Source organism: Daldinia decipiens, assembly GCF_022478715.1.
Source record: "Daldinia decipiens strain CBS 113046 unplaced genomic scaffold F4813scaffold_17, whole genome shotgun sequence".
NCBI lineage: Eukaryota > Fungi > Ascomycota > Sordariomycetes > Xylariales > Hypoxylaceae > Daldinia > Daldinia decipiens.
The window spans coordinates 62,093-88,166 of record NW_026054560.1 but is presented as its reverse complement, the minus strand read 5'-3'; the positions used below and the strand labels follow the sequence as shown (position 1 = coordinate 88,166).

The following is a 26,074-nucleotide window of genomic DNA, read 5'->3' as shown; positions in this document are numbered from 1 at the left end:
TTGTTATACTTACTCTTGTCATCATTAGAATGATTGGCCTATTGTCGACTACTGCGAACGGCAGAGCAATTGTTAGGTATTGGCTGTTGCAAACGCTGGACAAAGGAAGGGGGAGAAAAAAGATAGGTTAGGTAGAGAGAAGTGGCTCTAATCTGCAACAGCCTGGACCTCAGTATATTCCCGAGACATAGTCCCAAAGAAACATATCCTCTTTTTCCCTCTCTCGACCTAACCTAACCTGCCGGCCCCTATTTCCCTAGTAACTGATTAGTTGCGTTGGCAAAACACTTTGTTAATGGCCAACGCTGGGTTTGTATGTGCGTATGCGGGAGAGTCAACAGTAGTAGTAGTGGCAACGGCATAAGGTCATTGACCACCTAAAGTGTACCTCCTCTCTTCCTAAGGTCATTGGTCATTGTCACCTAGCACCTAGCTGAAGCCTTGTGAATAGAAAGGATATCAACAAAGAAAACAATCCTAACAAGCCCTTAGTTGTTGCCTCCACCATTTATTCATGTCTCATGTCTTCGCCCCAGATCGACAGCCACATACACACCCTACTACGAGTTAGTTAGCTTATCACATCATCACCGACGCCGTCCCCGTTTCCAAGGATCCTTCTCTCTTCAGATGCCAGACCCCTGAGGCCTTGGTGATCGTTGTAGCGAGAGCTCGTGTATGCTCCCGAACCGGGACTCCGCTCTTTGAGCTGTCCGTCCTCCCCACACACCGACACGCTCTGCTTGGCTACTACCGTTTGCGAAGAACATGACAGAACCTAGCAGCAGCTATCCTTCTCCCTCTGCCTCCCAAAATGACCGGTCTTCCCTCCAGACTACAGATTCTTCAGCTACGCTGACAACCACCACTACAAGACAGGCGGAGTCTACGATGGCAACGAATTCCCACGACGATAGGGCAGTGGAAGCAGCAAGATCAAACCTCATAGCAGCTCCAGGAGCACACCTACCTGATGATGGTAGTTCATCAGCAACCGCCGTTACAAGACAGGCTCGAAAACGAGCATACTCCATCGACGTGGACGAGGCGAATCAACCCCGAATCCAAGATCTTCGACTTTATACTCCTAATACAGCAACATCAAATACAACCGAAGGGCTTAGGGACCTAATATGTCTCTGTACAAAAGCACCCAAGGTTCCTAGGCCGCGTAACGGTACGTAAAGAAGTTTTACTCATGTTTTCTGCTGCCATTCTATTTGCCTTAGCAAACTCGAGTTTGGGACTCTACCTGAGCCGAAAATATTGCCCACCGCTCTTCTTTCCAACCCTTTACTGTTTCCCCTTTGCTTCTCCAAAAACACGACAAGGTTTCAGATGTATCCCAGTCCCGAGACGGGTAACTCGGACGGCTATCTCTTTGTCCGCGTGTTGTGTTCTGTATTTAGAATTCAAAGGGGCGGAAATGAAAGGGTCGAGACTTGTCTTATTACATCCGGTAACAAATTGAATATGTTGTAAACTTGAACCTGGGAGCATACAGCTGACATTCGCTTTCACCCCTTCCAACAGCATTCATTCTTTATCGACAGCACTACCAAGGCCAGGTCGCCGCCCGGAATCCGGGACTAGCCAACCCAGAGATATCAAAGCTCATTGGCGAACAGTGGCGTGAGCAACCCGAAGAGATAAAGAATAATTGGAAACGGCTTGCAGAAGAGGAAAAAATTCGACATCAGCGTCAATACCCCGACTACCGATACCAGCCTAGGCGAGGGGGCAAAGCTTCCGGCAGCAGGCCCATACCGGCGACTGGCGAAGATCCTGGTCACTGTCCTAAGTGCGGTGGACGTTATATCGCGACACCAAGGACACCATCCACTCCTTTCAGTGCCGCAACACCGGAAGGTGCCGGGCCGGGCCTTAATATGCCGTCCTATGCGATACCAAACCCAAGAGTGATCGAGACAGACCACTTACGGCGTGGATCAGGTTCAAGCAGCATGTCTCTTGATAGCCAAGAACGTCGATATATACCACCGCATATGCAAAATATCGATGAGGACTACCCGATGATGTCGCCAATAGGAACACCGGTGGATACAAAACGACGTCGATTCAACGGGCCGAACGTATTCACTCCGGGATCGCCACCGATGGGCTATATGTCTGCCGATCCACGATACCACCGTCAACCGCTCGCCGGTCCACCACTGTCAGCAACTGGATATGGCCCTGGGCCACTACCTAGACTAGGTAGGCAATGGCAAATGGTCGGCCAGCCTAATTATCCTCACATGCAACCACCACCGCCGCCGCGTACGTCAATGACATACCAAGCTGCTTCGACACTAACTCGTCATACCTCTGCATTTGATGAGTCTCTCCGATTGCCACCGCTACAAACACAGGTCCCAGGCTCGCCAGCCATAAGCTCAGGGCCAGGACCGGCACGCGTGCCCCCTAGCGTTCAATCTGGGCATGGGCATGGCCATGGCATTCCAAATAGTGCCAATGCTCCCCCGAAGCAACCGCAACCACAACATGCCCTACCAAGATGGTCATTCCTACTGAAGCTGGATGTGCTACGCTCGATTAGCTCGCCCCTGAAGCCCCCTAGCCCGGGAGGGCCGTTGTTCGAAACGCGAGGCCCTCTTATCGCCATCGAAGGTGCGGCCCCAGCCATACTGAAAGAAGTGGCGGTTGTAGTAGAGAAAGCGTTGTCTGTTTCAGGAGAATATGCCGTAAAGACTTGGACAGAAGATACCCAGACCCAACTAAGACCGGTAGAAGCAGATGGAAGGAATAATAGTAATACCAGCGAGAACGAGCAAGTCATAAGAGAAAACAGCCCACCGAGAGGGTCGGGGCTCTTAAGTCCCCTGGCAACTTATGTTGCAAAGATGCTGAAATGGCACAAGATATCCGAAGAACTTATAAAATACATCACCAGCCACCCGCCGCCAACAAGCACGACGCACGGCGAGACGGGAGAGAATTCCATGGACGTCCAAGTATCGCCCAAGACCAAGCCCCGACTTCCGGTTGCCGTCGTGTCCGACGGCTACAGCCTGACGGTCTCGGATAGATACGCCAGCTCGCTGCACGTAAACGACGCCTACCGCGCCGACGACCACTGGCAGTGGCTAGCGACGCTGTGGCGAGGCATCGTCGGCCCCGACCTAACGATATACGTCAAGCGGACCGCGGAGGCAGAGGCCCAAGGAAACAGCCTCTTGGAGTTCGCCAACCCGGCCGTCATGGTGCTGCACGTGGCGGAGGGGGCCAAGGGGGTAGACGAGAAGCTGGAGCGGCGGCTCGGCTTCGAGATCATGGAGTGGGTGCGCAGCGGGAGTTTCAAGGCGGGGTTTGTGCTGCCGCCGCCGCCGCCGCCAGCATCGCGTTCGTGAATTTTACTCGATTGGGGGGGGGGGGGGGGGGGTTCACGTATTATTGATTCACGGGTGAAGAAAAAAGAGGGTTAAGGGGGGATGAGGAGAAGGAGGAGGAGGGGGAGGTTTACAATACCCTATGTTGCATAGTTATGAATTTGTGCTCAGCTAGCTGTGGCGAGTTAAATTACACTTGTACGTACGTTAAAAAAAAACATGTGTATGGGAAAATGGGAATCATGTATGTATGGTATGGTATGCTGTATGTATGAATGTATGTATTGTAAGTAATGAAACGGGACGGGGACGGGTTGTGCGAATAGCATCGTATACATACCCTCTACATATGGCTTTTTGGCGGTTTATAAGATCACTTGACCTTTTTTCTATTTTTATTTTTATTTTTATTTTTACTTTTATTTTTCGTGATGCCACAAAGTCTCACTTCAGGTCGTGTCAGGTCGGAGTATTCGTGATGAAGGTGAGACCCCCTGAGTTAGGTAGGACGAAGTTGTGTTGAGGGAGAGGTGCATCGAGACTTGCAAGATGCCTTCTATTTGATGTTACTGATACAGTGATAACTCTACCGTATGTAATTAAACAAAAACTGTATAAACTGTATAACCACACTGTGATTTTCCGTAATAGCCCCGATAAGGAGGTACCTATGTAATGATTATTCGCGTGACGAAACGAGCAACGCGTATTTTGTACTTTTTAACCAAGAACAAAGAGCTTCAAACGTCAAGCTTCAGGGCCAACCACCAAACGCCCTGGTCCATTATGAACTAATTGCGAGGAATTCCTGCCCAGAATGTCGGATGTCGAAGTCGGGCAGACGATTCGGCTCACCGACGGCCGCAATGCGATTGTTCGATATGTCGGACAAACCCATTTCGCTGTGGGCGACTGGATAGGTATCGAGCTTGAGGATGATGGGGGAAAGAATGACGGTTCCGTCCAGGGCGAGCGCTATTTCGATTGCTCCCCGGGAAGAGGCATGTTCGTCCGGCCCGCTACCGTGGCGGCAGTGCTCCAGTCTGCTCCGCCTACTAGGTCTGCTGCCCCTGCTCAAAGAGGGCCGCGAACAGGCACAGCTGCTAGACGACCGAGCTCTGTGACGGGACGACCGAGCTCCGTAGCAGGACGATCAAATTCTGTAACAGATCCTTCGACGGGCAAACGAATGAGCTTGAATGCGCCCAGTCCGAGTCCGGTACCTAGGAGGTCTTCATCTTCTCGACCGTCTAGCATGGTGAGGGTGCGTATAGCTTATACTAATAGTATACCCCCGTATTTCTTTAATTCTAAACTTGCCATAACAGTCTCCCACTAAGTCTCCTACGAAGCAACTTGGAATGACCGCCCCGCCTAGCGTTTCGACCTCGAGAACCGGTACACCGTCGAATGCGCGCGTTTCTTCTATCGGAGCGAGGCCTCGTCCTCCGGCAGTGAATACCAGAACCTCTATGGGGCCACCAGCCTTACCTTCTGCTGGTAATAGAAGACAAGTATCGACGTCATCTAATACTACAAGATCTGTTAGTGGTGCCACAAGGCCTCCCGGCGCACGAGTCTCTACCGGGGCTGCTCGCGGATCTCGTCCTACTTCTGGGAGAGTACGGTCGGGGGATTCCTTATCAGGAAATGAGGGTGGTAACAGATCGGATCTGGGCTCTCCCTTTAAGAGCGATGGAGAACAAACGATAAGCCCCGTGCGCTCTAGAACGAAGGCTCTAGAGAAGCTTACTTCTACGGGGCCGTCTTCGACGACGTCTTCTAAGCAACCAGCGAGCGCGGCAAGCTCGAAAGCGCCTCCGAGTACGGCTACTTCTACCCGTGCATCTGCTACTAGCGCAGCTAGGGAGAACGAGGACCTAAAAGCAAAACTAAAGGTCCTGGAGCGCAAGCGCTTGGAAGATCGGGAAAAGATCAAAGATTTGGAGATAATTCAGGAGCAACGAGATAAGTTCGAGTCTATAAATAAAAAGATAGAGGGAAAATACCAGTCTACGGCACAGGAAAACTCCGCTCTACGGAAGCAGTTGAAGGAGGCGGAAGAACGACTAGTGCAGATCGAGACCTTACAAGCAGAGCATGAAACCGTCATGGAGCTCGCGACGCTAGACCGCGAGATGGCCGAGGAGACTGCCGAGGTTTATAAAGCCGAGCTTGACGCCTTGAAGCAAAAGGCAGAGGAACTCGAGCTCGAAGTAGAGGTTCTACGCGAGGAGAATGCCGAGTACTCCCAGGGTATGTCTCCTGATGAAAGGGCGAGTACGGGATGGCTTCAAATGGAACGACATAATGAACGGCTACGTGAAGCTCTTATTAGACTACGAGATATTACCCAAGAGCAAGAAGAGGAGTCGAAAGCGCAAATTAAAGCACTTGAAAAGGACCTGGAAGATTTCGAAGCCATAAAGGAGCAGTACCAAATCGCCAAGGAGAAGCTGCTAGAGTCCGAGACCCGTGCTGAGGACCTCCGACAGCAGTTAGATGACAACGTGGGTGCGGAGAGCATGATCGAGCAACTTAGCTACGAGAAGCTACAGCAGTCTGAACACATCAACGAGTTGAAGGCCATGATAGATGATCTCGAAGCACTCAAGGAGATCAATGACGAGCTTGAGGTTAACCATGTTCAGAACGAGAAGGAAATGCAAGACGAGCTCGATTTCAAGGATAGTATCATTGCCGAGCAAGCACGAAGAGCTTCTGAGAAGGACGATACCATAGGAGATTTGGAATACACGCTGTCTCGATTTAGAGAGCTCGTCACTAACCTCCAGACCGACCTAGAGGATATACGTGCATCTCATGCCGTTAACGAGGCCGAGTCTGAACAGCTCAACAGCAAGTCGAGGGCGATGATGGATCTCAACCAGAAACTCCAGCTTTCAGCCGTGAAGACACAGATCAAGACCATCGATCTAGAGCTGCAGCGCATGGACGCCCAGGAAGCGCAACAGCATCTCCAGATTGTTAAATTGTTCTTGCCTGAGAGCTACAACACCGACAGAGATTCTGTCCTGGCGTTGTTGCGATTCAGCCGGTTGGCTTTCAAGGCGAACTTGCTTCACGGCTTCGTTAAAGAACGTGTCAACAAACAGCCGCACCCTGGCCTTGAAGATGATGCACTCGCTGGCTGCGACGCATTGGATAAGCTTACTTGGGTATCTTCCATGTGCGACCGTTTTGTCAACGCTATCAGTCACTGTTCGCTAGAAGAATTTGCCAAATACGAGGGCGCCTTGTATGAGCTAGAACCTGTCGAGCGAGCTCTAAATACCTGGATCGATGGCCTTCGACGTGACGAGCTGAAAGAGAAGCAGTGTGCCAGCGAGCTACAGCGTACTATTGCTCTTATGACACATCTAGGCGAGGTCCACATCTCACAAGATCTAGAAAGCTTCGCAGATGAGATGCAGATGAAGACAATCTTAATGCAGAGCCATCTAGAGTCCGCTGCTACAGCATTTAACATAGTAAAGGATATGGTCCAAAGAGTTGTGCCTCCCAATGGCGACGAAGACGAACTTGCTCAACATTTCGCGAAGAAATCTGAAGCCGTCATTACCCAGACTCGTAGCGCTAAGGTGATTATTAGCAAGGCGGTACGATCTCTAGAGGATCTTAGAGCCAGGTCGCTGGCTCTTACTCCTGATACTGTGGAAGCGTTTGAAGAATGTGAGGCTGCAAGCCAAGAACTTGCAGAGATGTCTCGAAAGATTGGCGTGGACCTTCATAGGCTACTCAGCGAGGAAGGCCGCGCAGAGCCGTTCACATACCCAGAGGTTCAGAGCACCGTTCATAATACTATTATGACTGCATTCTCGTCCGCCGAATCCGATCTCTTCTCGACTTATCTCTCCAAACTTCGCACGCTCACTGGTCAAGTTACCGATCTTGCTGCTGTTTGCGCCGATCTATCGCAGACGCAGGAGTTCGAACGCAGCCAAGCGCCGTGGATTCTCCGTGCGCAGGAGCTTAAGGCACTCAAGACAATCCCGATCGACGCCGAGGAAGAGCTGCGACAAATTAAGGAACATTACAATGAAGCTCGTCGGACGATCGCTCTGCGCGATGAGAACCTTAGCACAGCTGCCCTCCGCATCGAAACGCTTGAGGCACGCATGCGGGATGCGAATGCAAAGGCATCTCGCATGGCGGACCTTGAAGCGCAGCTCGCAGACGCACAGAAGCTCGTGGAAAGTCTCAAGAAAGACATCGAGCAGCAGGACCGCGAGGCCAAGACCCTCGAGGTCGACCGCGACAAGTGGAAGAAGATCGCCGGCGATAGCAGGGCGTTTGGCGACGAGACCGGCTCCAACGGTAGCAGGGCGAAGGCCGGCCAGGAGCGCGCGGTGGCCACAGCACGTGAGATGGATGCCCTTAAAAATGACATCGCTAGCTTACAAGCTGCTATTCGGTACCTACGTGAGGATAACCGGCGCGCGCGCGCAACGGAACAGGCCCGACATGATTGGCTTGCCGAGCCCCTGCAGAAACCTGTTCCCGTTGTAGAACAGCGGAGGGCGCTTGTGGCAGCTGAAGGTAGGGACGCGCTAGGCGAACTCCTGAAGCTCGCGACATCCGCCAAGGTCTACGACTTGAGTACCCTGCCGAAAGACAAGATGGCATGGCGTCCCGCGAAGGCGACACCACAGTATCACGCTGCCAAACAGGCTGAAGACTACGCTACGTGGAACAGCTGGCAAGGATCCGTAATCCAGAAGACTAGGGTAGTGCTCACCGCCGAGCAAGGCAGGAAAAGACATCAAGAGTCCGACCACGCGAAGATGATGCGCAAGGCCGCCGCGAGACTGCAGATCCGACTCCCTGATGCCGACGGTAAGGTGATTCCCGGTGCTGGTGCAAGAGAGGTCCAGATCGTTGGGTCTAGGGAGTGGGAGGGGCTGCAGGGGAGACTTGCTGCGGCCATGTAAAGTGTAACATCGCATACGCAGGATGATGAGTATTGGGGGCTTACGAAGGAGGAGAGGTCGAGATACCCTTGATTAGCAAACATTTGTATCATTACACATTATTCTTTTGCAGCGTGGCCAGCAACGCGTAGCAGATGTTGAAGTCACATGTCCATTATGGTGTATTCGTTGGTTTATCTTTGTGTTGTAGAGATGTGTTCGTAGAGGATATGCCATGATGATGCTGGGAGCCTATCCTATACTCCCTGACTGGTTTCCCCCTTTTCCTAACTCGAGGACCCGTACATCCCGTATCTCTTCTCTTCCCATCCCATTCTGTCCTAGAAGCCATCCTTTCAAAGCCTTAGAATGTCCACTCACGCCTTCCCCTTCCCCTTCTTCCCCTTCTTCCCACCTCCTCCTCCTCCTCCTCCTCCACCAGCCTCGCTTCCACTAGCCCCCGCTCCTCCTCCTCCCCCTCCTCCCGGCCCTCCAAATCCTCCGAGCCCCTGGCCAAGCATACTCATCATGTCAGCCGGACCCCCGCCGGCGCCTCCCCCTCCGCTCTGCATCTCCCGCATCATGTCCTTGAACGCGTTCTCGCTGACCCCGCCGCCCGTCATGGCGGCGCTGTACGCGGGCAACAGGTCGCCCATCTTCCAGCCGCGCGGGACGGCAGGGCGCGGCCAGGGCTCGTGGTCGGCGGGGGCGCCGCCGAGGCCGGGGACGCGCACGCGGCGGAGGGCGTCGCTCGCGTCGGTGGTGGGGTGGGCTTGCAGGTGCTGGGCGACGAGGACGTACAGGTGGTGTTTGTTCTTGACGGGGGCGGCGTAGGGGTTGGGGTTGGGGTTGTGGCTGTCGGCTTTGGACAGCTTCACGCGCACGCGGCCCGGGTTCGCCCAGTCCTTGGGGTGGAGGCGGTGCGCCTCGAAGACGGGGGATAGGCGCAGGGCGGCGCAGGCGGCGGCGATTTCGCGCGCGAGGGGGTTTGCGACGGCGAGGGATTTGGATACGCGGCGGCCCTGGGCGCGGGTGCGCGTTAGGTCGAAGTACACGGGGTACAGCATTTGGTAGTCTTTTATGTCGCTGGCTTGGACTTGTTGGGCTTGGGGGGCGGAGGAGGGGTGGAGGAGGGTGGGATTGGGGTTGGGGTTGTTGCTGTTGCTGGAGGGGAATGGGGAGGTGGTGGTCGCGGGGACTTTTTGTCGCAGGATGTCGGTTTCGAGGAAGTCTTCGATGTCGCCCTCGCTGGGGTCCGAGAGGTCGCTGTCGGACACTTCTTCGATTCGGGGATGTGACATGGCGGGTGGGTGGTTGATGGTGAGTAGTTGATGGTGAGTAGGTAGTATTGGACGATGTCAGTAGGGCTGGGAAGTATTTGGTTTGGTAACTGTGCCGTCCTTTCTGGTCTAGATTCTTTTGGAGAAGGCAGGAAGGTTGGTTAGGTAGGTACCTACCTATGTTGATTAAGCTCGTGATAACGAGCCCTGATATTGATTGAACCTTGAATTTTGTAGATATGTGGGGTACCTTGTACCTAAACTGCTAGGTTAAAAAGCTGTGTCCTTTTGGTGGAACATTGAATTGAATGGATCCATTGATGTTGAGCTTCCCAGGTAATGGGGTAAATCCGCTAGTCCTCTATTGGTTAGGGCGTTCCCTACTGCAGCCCAGTGGAGAATGCTCTTCCAGCACCGTAAGCCGCACTGAGTCCCGGGGGACCGGGTTTAACGTTTAACTCATATATGGAAACTGTATTAGTGGTAGTTTATATTATATATTATAGCCGGTTGTTATCGCCAGCATTCCCGCAGCCTGTGGGACATGAAATATAAATATATATCACTCATTCATTTACATATCAAGTATGGCGTGACATAGATAACTCCCCACTTTCGCAGATTGTTTTCGAGCCGCGGGAATAGATTGGCCAAAAGATAACGGCGAGTAGTTGAGGTATATATGAACTTGGTATTCTAGGGTATTAGGGAAAGAAAGCACGCGTGTGTCGTTGAGTTTCGGTAGAAATATCAAGTACGAAGCTGAAATGTCGGTAAGATTTACTATACTCGTGGAACCTTTCCGGGGAGCCTCTTTTCTCGAACTTTTGATATTTTCTATTATATTGGTAAGGATAACTGAAGCATTTGGTCTGAGTCTATCTTCACTAAACTTCGTATAAGACCCTAGCACTGGGAATTACCAAGGTCGTTTACAATGTCTTCTTCCACCCGTTAGCCCCTATACCGGGCCCAAAGCTATACGCTATCTCGCCTCTTCCGATAAGCTGGTCTCGAGCACAGGGCAGGTCCCCCTACAAGTTTGCCGAGCTCCATGAGAAATATGGCCCTATCGTACGCGTCGGCCCTGACGAAGTCTCTTGTGCTGGTCCCACATCCTTTAAAGATCTATATGGTCCTCGTTATGGTAAAGGGGGACCTTTAACCCGTGATTCGCGGGCCACACCGCTTAAGGAGAAGTTCGGCGCCGTAGGCATGTTCCAAGCTGGAGTACAGGAGCATGCTAGAATACGTCGCCAGCTTAACCCGGCATTCTCTGAAAAGGCCTCGCGCGAACAAGAACCCCTCGTAATGGGATACATTGACTCTATGATCCGGAAACTACGAGATGCCTCGGCGAGGGGGGATGTTGTGGACATTGAAAAGTACACCATGTGGACGACCTTTGACATTCAAGGCGACCTAGTATTTGGCAAAGATGTCTTCGAGTGCATAGAGAAAGAGCAATACCATCCTTGGATCAAAATTAGTATGGCCTATTTCACGTCAGGGGTTTACACGCACGCCCTAAACGACATTTCGTCTTGGGCGCTATGGGTTTGGCAAAAGTTCCTTATTCCAAAGAGCTTTGCTGATGCGCAGGACTATCATCTTAGGACTACTCTAGATCTGGTAGACAAGAGGATGGCTTCGAAGAAGACGGATCATCCGGATTATATGTCATTTATTACTAGTGAAAGCAAGGCCGGCGAGGTTCTCACGAAAGAGCAGATGTATGCCAACGCCCAGATGCTGGTAACGGCCGGATCAGAGACGGTAGCAACAGCATCTGCTACTACACTTTTTCTCTTGCTCACCCATCCAGAGGCTATGGAACGAGTTAAGCGAGAGATTCGGTCTACGTTCAAGTCAGAGCAGGACATTACAGCTGCTTCCGTTATCAATCTCCCATACCTCTTAGCTGGGATAGACGAATCTATGCGTGTCTGGCCTCCAGTTGCAACATCATTCAACCCTCGACTGATGTCATCTGGATGCTACGCTGTGGATGGCTATTTCATCCCCGAAGGCTCCATCATTGGCATCCACAACCACGCTATTGGTCGTTTGGAGAGATACTTTAAAGACGCAAAGAAATTCGTCCCTGAGCGTTGGTTGGGCGATGAGAGATATGCTAACGATTCGAGAGAGACCTTTCAGGTATGTTTGAGTATCCCCCCATTCCCCCTATTCCTCCCTTACTCTTACAGCATCATAACTTTGAAATCATGGGTACTATCCGCCCAGATATAATATACGTTAAGAATTCTAAATATGAAATAATACTATTGAGTCGAATTAATACCAACCTAACTGACTAACTCCTATTCATAGCCGTTTAGCTCTGGGCCATTGAACTGCCTCGGGCTCACAATGGGACGTATGGAGACTCGAGTTATCCTAGCCAAGCTCGTTTATAACTTCGACATCGAATTAGTTCCCGAGTGCAGAAATTGGCTTGAGAGTCAGAAGAATTATATCGCTTGGCATAAGCCCCCCCTAATGGTAAAGCTGACCCCAGTACAGCGACTATAGGGTAGTACCGTAAGGATTGCGGCTGGAATTATTGCATGGAGTACGTATAGGTAGTATGCTTTCTTCAGCGGAATACATATGCAGAAACATCAATCATCTCAACGCCGCCTTCTTTCTCCATTGTCTAAAAGTGTTCAACAAGAATATAGCCTGGCCGTATAGGTACATGTACATACAAGCCCTATAGTTAAACTTGGTTCCCACAGCAGAAAATGGCGTTTCCGAGGAGATTCATAAAATTCTGGCTAGAGATAAAACAAAGCTTCCCCTCTGTAGATCTTTTCCCCGCGGGATCGGTCCTGTTTCCGTTGCCATTCGGACATATGCGGTGTCATTTGATATATGACGAGTGCCATTTTCTCTGCAGCATTTGGTGTTCTAGCCCTAGGTCGACGTCAAGCCCGCATGAGTATGGCGCCAGGTGCATATGGCCTGATAGCGTTCCTGAGGATCTCTGGGTTGTAGTTATAGTGTTACGCCACCGACGGGATAGCCCGTGTAAGGTGGGGGAAGGAGTATACTTTATGATGCTATACCTATGAGGCTTGAAGAATATATGCAGCCACTGCATAAGGGCTGAAGACAAGCCCTCAACAAAAACCACCAATTACAGCTCTCCATAAAGCAATTACATAGACAATACATCATAGACGGTGTGGGGACCAAGTCAAAACTCTTCAGCCTCCTGCCGCCGAGACCTACCTTAGTCGGTACATATGCCAATCGGACGGCTCCCGACCTAAGTACCCAAGAGTCTTGCTTTATTTAAGTCGCTTATTATTACTAGATCCCGAATCCTTTATGTACAACGTATAGGTAGTTAATGTATAGTTATGCCTTTTTCCTTCTTCTCTTTCTTTCTATTCGACCGCGGAGAAACGTAACGGGAGAAAACATTCGGGACTTATTCGTCAGGAAGTTATTTGTCTGTCTTAGGTACGCAGCCTTATGCATGCGGCTTATTACTCCGATGAATAGTAATCATGCTCCTGGTGCGGGAGCAGGAGCGGGATAGCGGGCGTGTTACTTGTATTGGCCTGACTGGTCCTCATGAACGGGATATAGCACTGGTGATGTTTCGTAGACCTTAGGTACCAGGGGAGGTAGTAGGTACTTGATTATTATGTACCATTGGGATATGATTAAGCTTCGACATGATTCTATACCTACCACATGTCCCTTCTCTATCGTTATAAAGGAAATAGGTGGATACTGTTATTCCTACTAATGCAAGCCGTCACGAATAGATAGATCCCCAATGGATGTCAATATGAAACAGAACAGGCATTACAGCTCGGTGTGTAAAATCAACTCTCTTATATTAAGTATATTTCCAATCGTTAAACGATAGGTTCAAAATGTCACACCTGTCGATTGCTCTCTATAGGTACTACACGTGAGTTTAATGAAAACTCATCATTAAGGGTTATATATTTACAACGAAGACGAACCCCTTGGTGTCCTGTGGACATGCACCTAATTTACCCTGATTAGCCCTCCTAATCGACTTGCGACGAACATACCCGGTTATCAAGTCAGATCCTTTTCCATGCTTTCCATGTCCGATCCTATGCAGCCGTTGAATAAGAAACGTACCGGCTCCCTGATACCTAACGCTCCATTAATGAAATAGAGATACCTCGTACACACTATCACCATGGCTTCACTGCGTTCAGACTTGTGTTATTCTACACAGCTATCCGATTGCGATTGCGGATCTGTCATCCTCCTGCCTAAGAAATACATATGCTTTCTTTAAGCACGCTTCCCGCCCTTTTGTCTCGGCAAACCAGCTGCTCTCCTCGACTTTACGTCACCTTCAGCTAGCCACCTGCTCGCTTTGACGAGCTGAAGGATATTTAGGAATTGCTTCAATGCCATGATGGGGGCGCTAATTCCAGCAAGGATCCAAGGGAAAGTCGAATCCATCTTGTTTGCGCGGGCCATCTCTAGGGCACCAGCGCTATAAGGGTTAGTGAACAGCTGTCGAAGGACTGAACTGTTGACTTGTGCCCCAGTCTGGATAGCAGCGGCTTTCGACTCGCCGAGGGGTTCGAGGAGCTGTGGCGACAAAAGCGGCGAGGAGAAAGATAGTAGATACAAAGCAATAAAGAATATTTCGTTAAGGGCGCAGCAAATGAAGAGAACGACCTAAGATCCGGTAAGCTAAAACTCAAGGCGGCGGCTCAGGCACGAGAAGAAACCGACCTTGTTGGTATAGTAAAGATTTAGTAGCCAACTTCGCGATTTGTCTACGTTCTTATGGCTGGTCCCCGAACCACCCATAGCCAACGTGGCGTACATGTGCATATAGTGACTTGCGAAGTCTATCGTAATCAACCCTTGGAATACGATCGCCCATCGCGGGAAGGCGGAGGATAGGAAGACGAGCAAGCACGAGGTAGTGCATCGATCTGTTACCATGTCCAGAACAGCGCCGAACTTTGTGGATTGCTCAAAATAACGGGCCGCATAGCCATCGAGGGCGTCGAGGAGGCACGAGATACTATAAAGTATAGAACATGTCCGCGGGTGGAGGGGCATGTAGTAGAGGGATGCGATAGCTAGGACGATACGAGAGTAGCCTAAAGTTTTCAAGCTCCTGGGTCAGTTCGAGCTACAACAAGAGTAACTATCATGTAACTATCATGTAAAACACCACGAAGCTGTGTGACAAAACCACAAGTATTGCATGAACGTAGTAAGCGCATACCTATAATATTGGGCCAAAATAGAAATATATTTTCATTGGGATAGTTCTCGACCTTAGGATCTAATGATGCAACGGCGTTGCCATTACTGCCGACTTTGTTGATATTATTAGCATTGTCGTTGCCGTTAATAGTAGTTTCGTGCTGACTGATGTTGGTAATAGTGTCGTTAACCTCGTTAGCTGTGGGTGTTGCTGCTGCTGCTGCTGCTGTTGCTGCCGCTAAAGCGGCCTGCCGCCTGGTTCGCCGTTCAGACATAGTGGCTTCCCTCCAAGTGCGATAAAAATATACAGAGAAGGAAGGAAATGACGCGGTATTTATTCAGGAGCTGAAAGGTTGGTCGGCTTTGGCGCTCAGCTGAGTCGCACTGACGTGCTAAGGTAACGCTCGGGTGGTGTGATATGAATACGATGATAACTTTCCTACGAAAGACGGTAGAAGAGGCCAAAATTCGGTTGTCAGGTGAAAGAAGGGATGCGACCGCGAAATAGAAGATAGGTGTCACTGTCACAATAATAAAGTCGAGTTGAGTTAATCAAGCAAATAATACCTATCAAAGGAAGAGAGGGAGGAGATGATGTGATAAGAAGACATCGAGTTGACCCTTTCGGCTGAGTCGGGAAGGACATCGAAACCTTGCCAGTTGTCAAGGCTTGTTAAGGCTTGTCAGGTCTGCCCAGAGTTCAACACTCGTGAAAATGTAAAAGCTTGTCGAGGCTGTCAGACCCGCAATTCTTTAATAAAAACATGATTAAGAGGTACATACCTCAGGTAGGTAAGTAACTACATGTAGATCAAATGTTAAAAAGAGATAAGGCTGCAGGCGCCCTCTTCATAGGTAGGTAGGCAGTACATTAGGTACATTGCTAGTGTGTAACTACATGTATTTCAAGCATTACAACTTTCTAAAGGCTAAAGGCTAAAGTTAAGTCTTACGTTAGATGAGTAGGTACATCAATGCTTGTACAATACCTACCTACCTAACCTAGGTATGTACGATTACAGATAACGTTAGCAGCCTTCGTTATCGCGAATCTCTAGCCGGGACGGCACGAGCAAACACCCTTGCTTACTATCTTCCTCTACATATGCATCTTCCTCCTTCACATGAATTGGTCCTCACATGATATGTGGTCTCTATGAAGTACCACGTTAAACATATCTATACACTTGTGCTAAGAACGAGTTGTTTTATCCGAGAGATTCATTTTGGTACCTAGCAGTAGTAATTGTTGTTGCTAAAGTAGATTAGTTCGACCCGAATGTGTTAACCTAGTTATCTGCTAGATATAGTGCATGCAGATGTGACGTCGTTATGTCTTTGACAATGTCTTTGACAATGTCATGTCATCCGAGCACAGCATTTGACTTTGATATAAGTCCACCCGAGCTCTTAGTCGAAAACTTGGTCGAGAATCTGTTTTTTTAGGTAGTTATAACTAGGCAATACCTAGGTTATACTTATAGGTGATAGAGATATCAGACCTTCCCCCCCTTAAAGATCAGACCAGAAAGATCATAGTACTCAGCAATGCGCTATCCCCGGTGAGACCTTTAGCGCAGCCTTAACTACCCCCCGCACGGATTCGTGTACATACTTTGTAGTGTTCAGGTGGATGGTTCCAATATTTCAACAAGTATGGCTACTACCTGGGTATATACGAGTCTATCGTGCTTCCTTGCTTTAGCTAGCATGACAATAGCAAAGGATTCATCAAGTCCGTCTCCCGAGGAAGAAGGATGCAGATAGAAAACATCTATATCCGAATTGATTGGTTGTTCACTACCGTTTCGCCCTATAGTAAAGGTGGCTATATGGTTTTTGGTTGTATCAGACTAGACTCAGTAAGGCCTTAGACTATGTAGAAACCACACCCCCATCGACTTAAGCAGGTAGGTAGGATTTACATCTATCTTAAGGGCTTCCCGTGTTGCCTATCTTAGGTTACAGTGAGTGTAGATGCTTAGCTGCTCAGCTTTGTATTTCCCACTTACATCCTATTACGTCCTATTATTAGCCCGGGGTGTCATATATACATAATCAACTATACATGTGAGTATCACTTGATGCATGCGTATGTGTATGTAAACCTTGCCTATTACTTTTTTAGGTTCCTCCTTTTCTTATGTAGGTAGCCAGCGCATCAAGTCCAGGTCTTGTCGCATACTTGACATGGTTTGGTACGTGGGGTCTCTTTGACAATCACCACCGAGAACTACTGAAACAGACTGCAGATTATTCCGTACATAGTATTTATTCCACTGTCTCAAAATACATAGTGGCTCCTAGTCTACATAGTGGTTCCTAGTCTGCATTGCAACCGCTTCGACGCCACAGGTATGTATGGAAGTCTCGTCCTCGGCCTCGGACAATCTTACAAGACCTATTAGGTACATATCGAGTAGGTATACGTAGGTACATGTATGTACGTAGTTACTTCCAATATGCTAGTGTGCATGTACTTCTTCTCACACATCCTAATTGGACCTAAATAATTCTTGTAATGCCATATAGGTACCTACCTATGTTTCCCCATTCGAATACCCATTCGCATCCCCATTCGCATACAACATAGACGTACAAAACCTGCCCCCCCCACTACTTCACCCACTACTTCATGTAAAAATAAATCGATGTTCCTCCATGCAAGTTTCTAATTGATAACCAACAACGCCAGTTTAAGAGTCGAAACTTGAATTTCGATTCCCAGTCAAATATATTTCAGGAGGCCAATTGGCCTACTAATTTGGTAGACATCCGATATAGATGTTAACAAGTTGGCGTTGAGAACGACACCACATAACATCCACTATCTCCTCTTTAAACCTTCCTTCTTATTTTCACTTCTTCCTAGGGCCTCCTTTTACTTCTTCGATCGTCGCTTGTCTCGTCTAATTCATCTCGGAACGGGTCGTGTTTGTTCGTAGTGTCCGAATTTGGAATTGGTCTTTGGTAAAAACTTCCTAGGCCTGCACGGTGTCTCCGATCTTGGTCTGATTCCAGACCCAAGCCCGCATACCTTTTTGCCGTTTTCTCTAGCAAACAAGCGCACTAAAGGGAACCAATAGGCCCAAAGACCCCAGGTCCCTTAAAAATTCTGAGAGGAGAATAGCATATGCACGGGATTGTCGGTCAGCCACCAGAACACGAAGGCGGTCTACCGAGTAGAAGACGGCCTCTGCGTCTCTGCGTCTCCAGCTCTCAGGTATGATCGCTTTCTCCTCAATGGGAGAAATTTCTCCGTGCCCGTCTTTACATACCTTGTTTTTATATGTACACATCACAGCAGGATCCATTTACTCCCTATATTAAGACCTCTGCTCGCAGCATTTGTACGGCTTGGTCTATTTCGCGGCCATCTCGTCTATTTCTTTTTTAGATCTATCCCATCTCCCGTAGTAAATTGACATCATTTAGCTCCACTAAGTCCCAGGGTTCTCGCCCAACCGCCGATCGCCCGCCGATAGACGAAAGACCCTTTCGGCAGAGCCTGACCGGTTCAACGTGTTCCCCGGAACTCTGTTAGCCCACAATTATTTGCGATCGCCTCTTTCCACCATTTCGAGTTCCGTCTCTTGTAAAGAAGGGAGAAAGAGAATTGATTAGTTAACACGATATCAATAATTAATTTGCTATGTGTACAGCTTCGGACCGCCATCCCACGTTTAGGGCGAGCTTCGCCGAAAGAGCCAGCAATGCCTCCCACCCATTGCTCAACTACTTGTTCCGGCTCATGGAATTGAAGAAGTCAAATCTGTGTCTTAGTGCCGATGTTACCTCCGCTCGCGAACTTCTCACCCTAGCTGATCGAATTGGTCCGTCCATTGTCGTGCTCAAGACGCATTACGATCTCGTCGCCGGATGGGATTATCATCCGCAAACTGGCACCGGTCCCAAGCTAGGTGCTATTGCGAGGAAGCATGGCTTCCTCATCTTCGAAGATAGAAAGTTTGGGGACATTGGCAGCACGGTTCAGCTACAATACACCGCTGGAACCGCGCGGATTATCGATTGGGCACATATCATAAACGTCAACATGATCCCTGGCAAGGCCGCTGTTACTGCGCTTCAACAAGCAGCCGCCCGATGGCGTTCCCGTGTCAATTATGAAGTGAGGACATCCGTCTCTGTTGGAACCCCGGTCTCGGACGAGTTTGACGAAAATGGTAGCGAGGATGGACAACCTACAACTGCGCTGTCGCCATCAAAGGATCCCCCACCGCCGTCAAACTTCCGCACCGAGCATAACGGTAGAAAAGGGAGCATAGTGTCCATTACTACACTCACGCAATCATTCGAACCGGTAGACTCGCCGCGCTTTGGTAAATCTATTGCGGAAGGCGATGAGCTTGTATACGCAGGGATTGAAGAACCCCCTTGGGAGCGAGGACTCCTAATATTGGCACAGATGTCTAGCGAGGGAAATCTCATGACTAAGGAGTACACCCAGGCCTGTGTTGAAGCCGCGAGAGAGCATAAGGACTTCGTGATGGGTTTCATCTCCCAGGAAACCCTCAACAGCGAAAACACAGATTCCTTCATCTCTATGACCCCAGGCTGCCAACTACCACCCGACGAAGACGAAGAAGACGGCAGCGTTGCGGGCGATGGTCTTGGCCAACAATACAGCACACCCACAAAGCTTGTAGGACAGTGTGGTAGCGATATTGTCATCGTGGGACGAGGTATTCTCAAGGCGGCATCCCCACAGGTGGAAGCCGAACGGTATCGAAGAAAGGCATGGAAAGCATATCTCGGCCGGATAGAACAGCGGGCGTGAAAGTAAACAGATGCTTCGCATCAGGCGGATCTATATTAAGCATGGATGATGCATTCGTCCCGGAGCCTGGAGTTCTTTCGGCTTTATACAATATAGTCATCATTGTCATTCGAGGATCTTGGTCAAGTAAAAAAAATTTGGAAAAGGTTATAAAAGAAAGTTAAATTATACCAAATGATATTTAATTGTTTTTTATGTTAATTAATATATCACGGTTAAAGTTTTTATAAATAATTATATAAATTATTTACGTTAAATATATATTTATTTATATTTATTTTATCAAAATATTAATTACGTAATTAAATTATTATTATTTTTTATATTTTTATTAAAGTTAATTATGTTTTTTATTATTAATTTCTTTTAAAATTAATCACATGGCATTTACAACAATTAATTACTCCACTTAAAATAACCTCGTTCGTCAGTTATTTATCTAAAATAACATGTATTTACATATCTATTATTATTACCATTACTATGAAACTCGCACTCAAACCAGTATTGTCGTCTTCTATATGTACAGCCTCCCGCAGATTCAAGCTCCACAGGTAAAGGTGTACACAGGCCTATTATACCTGCTATCGACATCTATCATCCCGGATACCCGGATACTTACAATCCACTATTACGCTTCCTCGCTTTAGACGATGGGGGAATTTATTATGACCTTGTTTATTACGCCTGTTGTATCATTGCTGGTAATGTTGGCCTTCAAACCACAGAGTCTGACCATATATCAAGCAATGTAACAACACAAGCTACAGTCTACCTCGCCACATCTCCGAGCCCTGAAGCAACGCCTATTACACCACCTTTAGATGGTATCCTTCGTGAGAAGTTATACTTCTTTCATGTCTCTACATTAGATAAAGGCAAGTATCTCGCTTCAAAGAAAAAGTCTATTATTAACGTTTTATAAAACCTTATCCTATTGTTCCCGCTTTTAGCCATTGGATATTCCCTCACGGTGCTTTGCCTCGCCCATGGGCCTCTCTCCGAATACATCCCATCCCTCCCGAAATAGATAGCATTATAACGCATATGGGTCACGACGCTACTCACGTCCGTGACAAAAGCTGCCGAATTTCCTCTTCCTTTTGCGGTGTCGATCAAGCCCATATCATTCCCCGAGCGAGCGATGTTTGGTTTATGCATAACAGGATGAACCAATATTGAACGGAACAAGCAACTTTCCCTGAAATCGATGAGCTGAGTAATACATTGCTTCTTCGTGCCGATATTCACAGGTTGCTTGATCATAAGGAGCTTACTTTGTTTCCCAAGTTGGACGGCGAAGAATATAAATTGGTTACGCATGTACTTAGCTCACGACGTCCAGCCCTGTTTGAGCAAAACGAGTTATATCATAACCGTCAATGCCGAGAGCTATATAATGTTGGGCGAGAATGCCTTTTTGCAAGATTTGCCTGGTCTATATTCAATAGGATATAACTTAATTACACACTATTATAACATTAGCTATAGCTACTTTTGTACGTACGCAGCATGCGCGCAATACTCCTTAAAATGAGGCAAATATCCATGCCAACTACTAATATAACGTGATATTAGCATACACGGAGTGTATTAATCACCGAAGAAAATATAGTTATCTATTGCTAACTAATAAGTGGGTGATATTGGAGGAGTTTTTAGGAACGTTGCTCGTTGGCGATTTTCGGCTTCTTCCTCTCTAGCTCTAGCCTCATCAGCAGTTATTAAAGTATCACCAAACGGGTCGTCTAGCCCAGCTAATTAAAATATATCGCCATCCTGTAGCTTTGGATCTAGCCCACGTGCTATTCGGAGTCGTTGTATAACCCGAAGCTCCCTGTCTGATTTAGCTGCCTACCTATACAGGCGCATCATCTTGTGCTAGATCTGCTTGTTGCGATGCTTGATCAGCTTCAATCTGTGGGGTTTTGCGAGGTCGTCCACGAGGCCTTTCTTGGGTTGTTCAGCGGGCTTTGGAGTGGGCAACTCCAGTGCTGGCACATCCTCCTCTTCCTCGTCTATCAATTCCTGTTGTGATGGATCGCGGCGTAATGAAGAATGATGAGAGTTGAATGATGAGAGTTTTGGTTTAGTCCACGCGGTTGATGCATAAGTACGTATGCCGTTTTGTATGTAATAAGGTTTAAAAGACGGTTTAAAGGTTATTAATAGGTTTACCTCGGGTTTTTATAACATAAAACGATTTAATTATTAAAAGTAATTTATTGTTAAAATATTAAGATTAAGCAATTGTGTAATTTAATCACGCGTTATTACGTGCGTAACATTATACCAGTTTAATATATTTATATTTAAATATATATAAAGTTTATTTTAATGCCACGGTATTACGGTTGTTGCTTTAAGGAAACAACGTCGGTCGGGGTTTCCACGTTTTTATTACAAACCACACATGTGTACATTCACACCTTGTAAGAGCGGGGGCTATAATGATTTTATGCTACCTATATGTGAAGGTACATATGTACCTAGGTACCATAAACGTAAGAAAGACTACATACCTAATACATTAGGTAGGTACCTTAATATAGGCAGGTACATAGGCAGGCAAGTAAGCATTGTAAGGAACGAATCCTCTGTGCCGTTCTCTGTCTCTTTCGCATATGAACCTAGCCCTCTAGGTACTTAGCCGTCCATACGATTTACACCGCGCAATCCCGTGGGCCGTGGGCCGTAGGCACTTGGGAGCAGAACCAAACTTTCCGTCCACATCTGCTACCTACATACTGTTCAATTTCCCCTCAACCCACAATCGTGTTTCGGGTCACATCGTTACAACAAAACTTTCGAATTTGCCCACATTCTTATCGCCATGTCCGCCGCTGAAGTGGCTGAAAGCGTCGTCCAGATGGACTCCAAATCAAATCAAGAGCTGCACGGCAAAGCGCCACCTCGCAAACGAAGGCGGATTGTCATCAGCTGCACCGAATGTCATCGGAGGAAACAGAAGGTGATAAACGATCCCCTGCCAGCCCAACAACATAACACGCCCTTACCTATTAACGCCGTTTCTAGTGCGATCGGAAGATGCCATGTACGAATTGCGTATCGCGGAATAAGGCAACCGTCTGTCGGTACGAGACCGGGACGCCAAATACAAAGTCGGATCGAAAAGGACTATCTCAAAATATCCACGACCGCCCATCCGATCCGCTGGAGAGTATATCGGTACCCGTCAAGACTGCAGACTTCGGCTACTCTTCTAATAGCGTATCGACCCTTGGGATACTGCGCAAGATCGAAAGTAATGGGGAGCCATTGGCAGGAATGCCATCTGAGAGATTTGAAGGTGATAATTATGGCATGCGCGAACGATATAAGACGTTGATTCGCCTGCTGCCGGCTAGGACCTACGTCGAAAAGTTGGCGGCCATCTACTTCAGAGATATCAATTGGCAGTACTTTAGTATTGACGAGCCCGTATTTTACCAGTTGATAGAGAGATGGTATAGCGTACCGTTCAACGTCCTATCGACGGCAGGTCTGCAAGCTTTGGATCCAATCCTAAGAGCCTTTCCGGCTCTCATATTCCAAATGCTAGCCTCTTCCTTGCTGTATCTTCCCGAGGGTATGGAAGAAACATTCGAGGCGTTAAAATATACCAGCAACATGACGTTTGACGATTTAGCATTTGACTATAGTGAGTCGGGTATATCTATCTTGGCACTCTTAGGCAAGCGTCAAATGTCTATCATGACGGTATTAGCCGGCTGGGTAAGGGCAGCCTTCCTTAAGTATACCGGCATGGTCACTGAAGCTGTGAGTTCTTAATTTCATGCCAAGTCATATTGCCATTCTAATGTCTTCATAGTGGCATCAAGTAGGGACCTGTATTCGAGATGCGCAAGAAATTGGCCTGCATCGAGATCAGATGGATCCTCAACCAAAGCCAGATGACACCACGGAAGAGGCATTGCAAAAGATGTGGGATGCACAAAGTCGCCGGAGGGTCTGGATGACTTTACTCGGCTGGGATTTACATACCGGCGCCGTACTTGGTAGACCTACCAGCGTGGATTACCGCCTTATGAATCGAAGCCTTCCTATCGACTCGATTATTCCCAAGGATACGAGAAAGTCACCTATAATACTGCGTGGTGAGAATGATCCGCCCACGCCTTTGACACGAGCGATATGGTCATGGGAGGTCATGCGACCACTACGGGATATTCTAGACCTAGAGAAGGAAGGGCCATTTCCAAAGGATTTTTCCAGGGTCGAAAAGATCCACCAAGAGTTGCTAGAACTTTATACCCGTACCCCACCACCCTTCCGCATGGAGAATCCGGACACTCGGTTCGACAACCTTCCAGAGTGCTGGTGGCTACCATTCGTTCGGCCGACTTTACCCCAGCTCATATCTTTTAACATTATGGCGCTACATCGTCCATATGTGTTTACACGGCCAACTAGCCGTTACGAGGCGCTTAAGGCAAGTCTTGATATGCTGGAAGCACAGAAGATTTACTTTGCTCTTCTGAAGCCGCAGCAACACAAGACTTTCACACTCTTTTTTGGTACATTCGATGCCATTATCATGATAGCGTCCATTTATATTTTATTTCCGAAGGAGCACCAGGCGATGTTGCCGGGGGCGCGCCAACATTTTGAGTGGGCAATCGAACGCTTTGAGAAGATGGCTACTCGAAATCGACTTGCCCAGGCCGCCTTGAGTGTATTGCGTGCTATATACATCCGCTTCAAGAAGGCTGTAGGCTTTGGCCTGTCGGTAAAGACCACTAGCGAATCGGGCGGCAGCTCTACGAGCAGCGGAGCCTCCAGTAGCTCTTCCGACATGCATACGCCTAACTCTCTATCAGAGCCCTCGTCTCAACACCCGAGCAGTGCGTCGAATATGGGCGCCTCTGCAGTACTGCCGCCGGCAGGGGAGCGGGATGGCAGTATCAGCTCGGGTACTGTCTTGACGCCCCCCTCCGGGACGTCCGACAATATATTCGCAAGCGGGGATTGGACGCTACCAACTAATTTTGACTTCAGCGCGATCATGCCCATGTACCCCATGGGAGACATCGCATATAATGACTTGCAAGCCGTGCGGGGTGGCGATGGGCCGCCGACGACCTGGCCGGAAAGTTTCCCAGGGACGACAAGCAGTAGTAACGTCGTACCTAGCCTAGCAGAAGGGCCCACGGCAGAGGAGCAAACAGCATGGCAATTCGGTGGTGAATTTGGTAACGACACGTTATGGAATATACTAAACCAATTTCCTACTTACTGACAACGAGCTGATTGATATGCGGCGTTGGGGATGATAAGATATAATACAACATGACGGAGACACAGAACGAAGCTAGGCGTGTTTTGTATGCAGACGAATTGGTTCAGGGCTATGATATCCCCCTCCCAATCTTTGGTGATTCGAATAAGAGAAAAAATTGGAGAGTGCCGAATGATCATTAAGAGTATCCTAGAAGGGCCGCTTAGGCTCAAGCCGATCCCTTTATAATGTTGAAACTTTAAGTCCGAAATTTGGTGCCGGCCGATGGGTGGGTTGTTAAGGCCGATGGCGGCTTTAAGGGTCGCGCGTCCCATACATAAACGAGCGTGCTCTCCACCGAGATAGGTAACTCGTCAGGCAATACATAGCAATCATTCGACCAACAGGCTCTGCAGCTAGTGAGGGTGTGACTGACCGCACCGAATGTTTCTGTCGGTTGGTTGTCAACGTCTCGGGCTGGGCTAAGTGATATGTATATCACATGGATTGGCTGCATGGTACGACCGGGTAGGTAATGCCTTTGCTTTGAGCGCGGATGGACGGTGAGTTATGTGGCGTAGATGGATGTAGTAGGTATCGAGGGGAACTCGTGGAACGCATGTGCTCGTGATGATGATGGTGGTGCTCAGCTCCAGGGCGAGTTGAGTTGAGTTGATTTGGTGTTATATAGTAGTTATGTATGTTGGCAGGTGCCTATGTTGTGAACACTAGATGATGCCGAACGGGATATGTTCATCTTGTCTTATCTTTCGTCGCGTCGCTACGACTTTCCTTCCGGGCTTTGGTCCAACTCGCCGCCATACCTACCTACGTACATGCTGCTATATACCCAGACAGTCAGTTATGTAGTTATATTACTACATGGGCAGAGAGGAGACTGCCAGCGCCCCTTGCTGCCCTACCCGCCGCGCTAAGACGATTACCCGCATACGGAACTTACATGGGGGCGAGCAGACGTGTAGTGTATGTATCGAGACCGGGAGCGGTGGCGACGCCCCCTGTTCGATGGGCTGGGCGGGTGGGGTTCCACTGGTCAAGCCAGGGGGGGGTGGATCGTAGGCTAGGGGAGGCGGGCTGGGGGTTAGTGTTGTACGAGGCTATCTACGTCGGGCAATAGCATATATATATATATATATAACGTGTTGGTAGCTGAGCCGCTGAGGTACAGCGGGAGAAGGCGGGTGGTCGCTATGGATATGTACCTATGTAGGTAGGTAGGTAGGTAT

At 48.6% G+C, this 26,074-nt stretch overlaps 7 protein-coding genes across 7 annotated transcripts; 5 read left to right on the top strand and 2 right to left on the bottom strand.

The window, feature by feature from the left end:
- Positions 1–193: 193 nt before the first annotated feature.
- Positions 194–3,402, top strand: F4813DRAFT_359750 (uncharacterized protein). The gene is made up of 2 exons (XM_049243362.1): positions 194–1,177; positions 1,534–3,402. The coding sequence occupies exons 1-2, from the start codon at positions 769–771 to the stop codon at positions 3,369–3,371; spliced, it is 2,247 nt and encodes a 748-aa protein (XP_049099359.1). The 5' UTR covers positions 194–768; the 3' UTR covers positions 3,372–3,402.
- A 621-nt stretch (positions 3,403–4,023) lies between these two features.
- F4813DRAFT_75434 (dynein associated protein-domain-containing protein) lies at positions 4,024–8,480 on the top strand. Its single transcript, XM_049248867.1, has 2 exons — positions 4,024–4,614; positions 4,679–8,480. The coding sequence occupies exons 1-2, from the start codon at positions 4,168–4,170 to the stop codon at positions 8,300–8,302; spliced, it is 4,071 nt and encodes a 1,356-aa protein (XP_049099358.1). The 5' UTR covers positions 4,024–4,167; the 3' UTR covers positions 8,303–8,480.
- Positions 8,481–9,726, bottom strand: F4813DRAFT_75438 (signal recognition particle, SRP19 subunit). Its single transcript, XM_049248868.1, has one exon. The coding sequence runs from the start codon at positions 9,580–9,582 to the stop codon at positions 8,659–8,661; it is 924 nt and encodes a 307-aa protein (XP_049099357.1). The 5' UTR covers positions 9,583–9,726; the 3' UTR covers positions 8,481–8,658.
- A 301-nt stretch (positions 9,727–10,027) lies between these two features.
- F4813DRAFT_359745 (cytochrome P450) lies at positions 10,028–12,602 on the top strand. Its single transcript, XM_049243361.1, has 3 exons — positions 10,028–10,409; positions 10,465–11,721; positions 11,896–12,602. Exons 1-3 carry the CDS (start codon positions 10,329–10,331, stop codon positions 12,094–12,096), a joined length of 1,539 nt encoding a protein of 512 aa, XP_049099356.1. The 5' UTR covers positions 10,028–10,328; the 3' UTR covers positions 12,097–12,602.
- Positions 12,603–13,375: 773 nt separating this feature from the next.
- F4813DRAFT_75399 (CDP-alcohol phosphatidyltransferase-domain-containing protein) lies at positions 13,376–15,165 on the bottom strand. Its single transcript, XM_049248866.1, has 3 exons — positions 14,810–15,165; positions 14,305–14,681; positions 13,376–14,247 (listed from the first exon to the last, which is right to left on the bottom strand). Exons 1-3 carry the CDS (start codon positions 15,063–15,065, stop codon positions 13,852–13,854), a joined length of 1,029 nt encoding a protein of 342 aa, XP_049099355.1. The 5' UTR covers positions 15,066–15,165; the 3' UTR covers positions 13,376–13,851.
- A 3,277-nt stretch (positions 15,166–18,442) lies between these two features.
- F4813DRAFT_389570 (Orotidine 5'-phosphate decarboxylase) lies at positions 18,443–19,588 on the top strand (the record flags this gene model as incomplete). Its single annotated transcript, XM_049246854.1, has 1 exon — positions 18,443–19,588. One exon carries the CDS (start codon positions 18,443–18,445, stop codon positions 19,586–19,588), a length of 1,146 nt encoding a protein of 381 aa, XP_049099354.1.
- A 2,742-nt stretch (positions 19,589–22,330) lies between these two features.
- Positions 22,331–24,967, top strand: F4813DRAFT_75322 (uncharacterized protein). Its single transcript, XM_049248865.1, has 3 exons — positions 22,331–22,559; positions 22,625–23,368; positions 23,421–24,967. The coding sequence occupies exons 1-3, from the start codon at positions 22,422–22,424 to the stop codon at positions 24,846–24,848; spliced, it is 2,310 nt and encodes a 769-aa protein (XP_049099353.1). The 5' UTR covers positions 22,331–22,421; the 3' UTR covers positions 24,849–24,967.
- Positions 24,968–26,074: the final 1,107 nt, after the last annotated feature.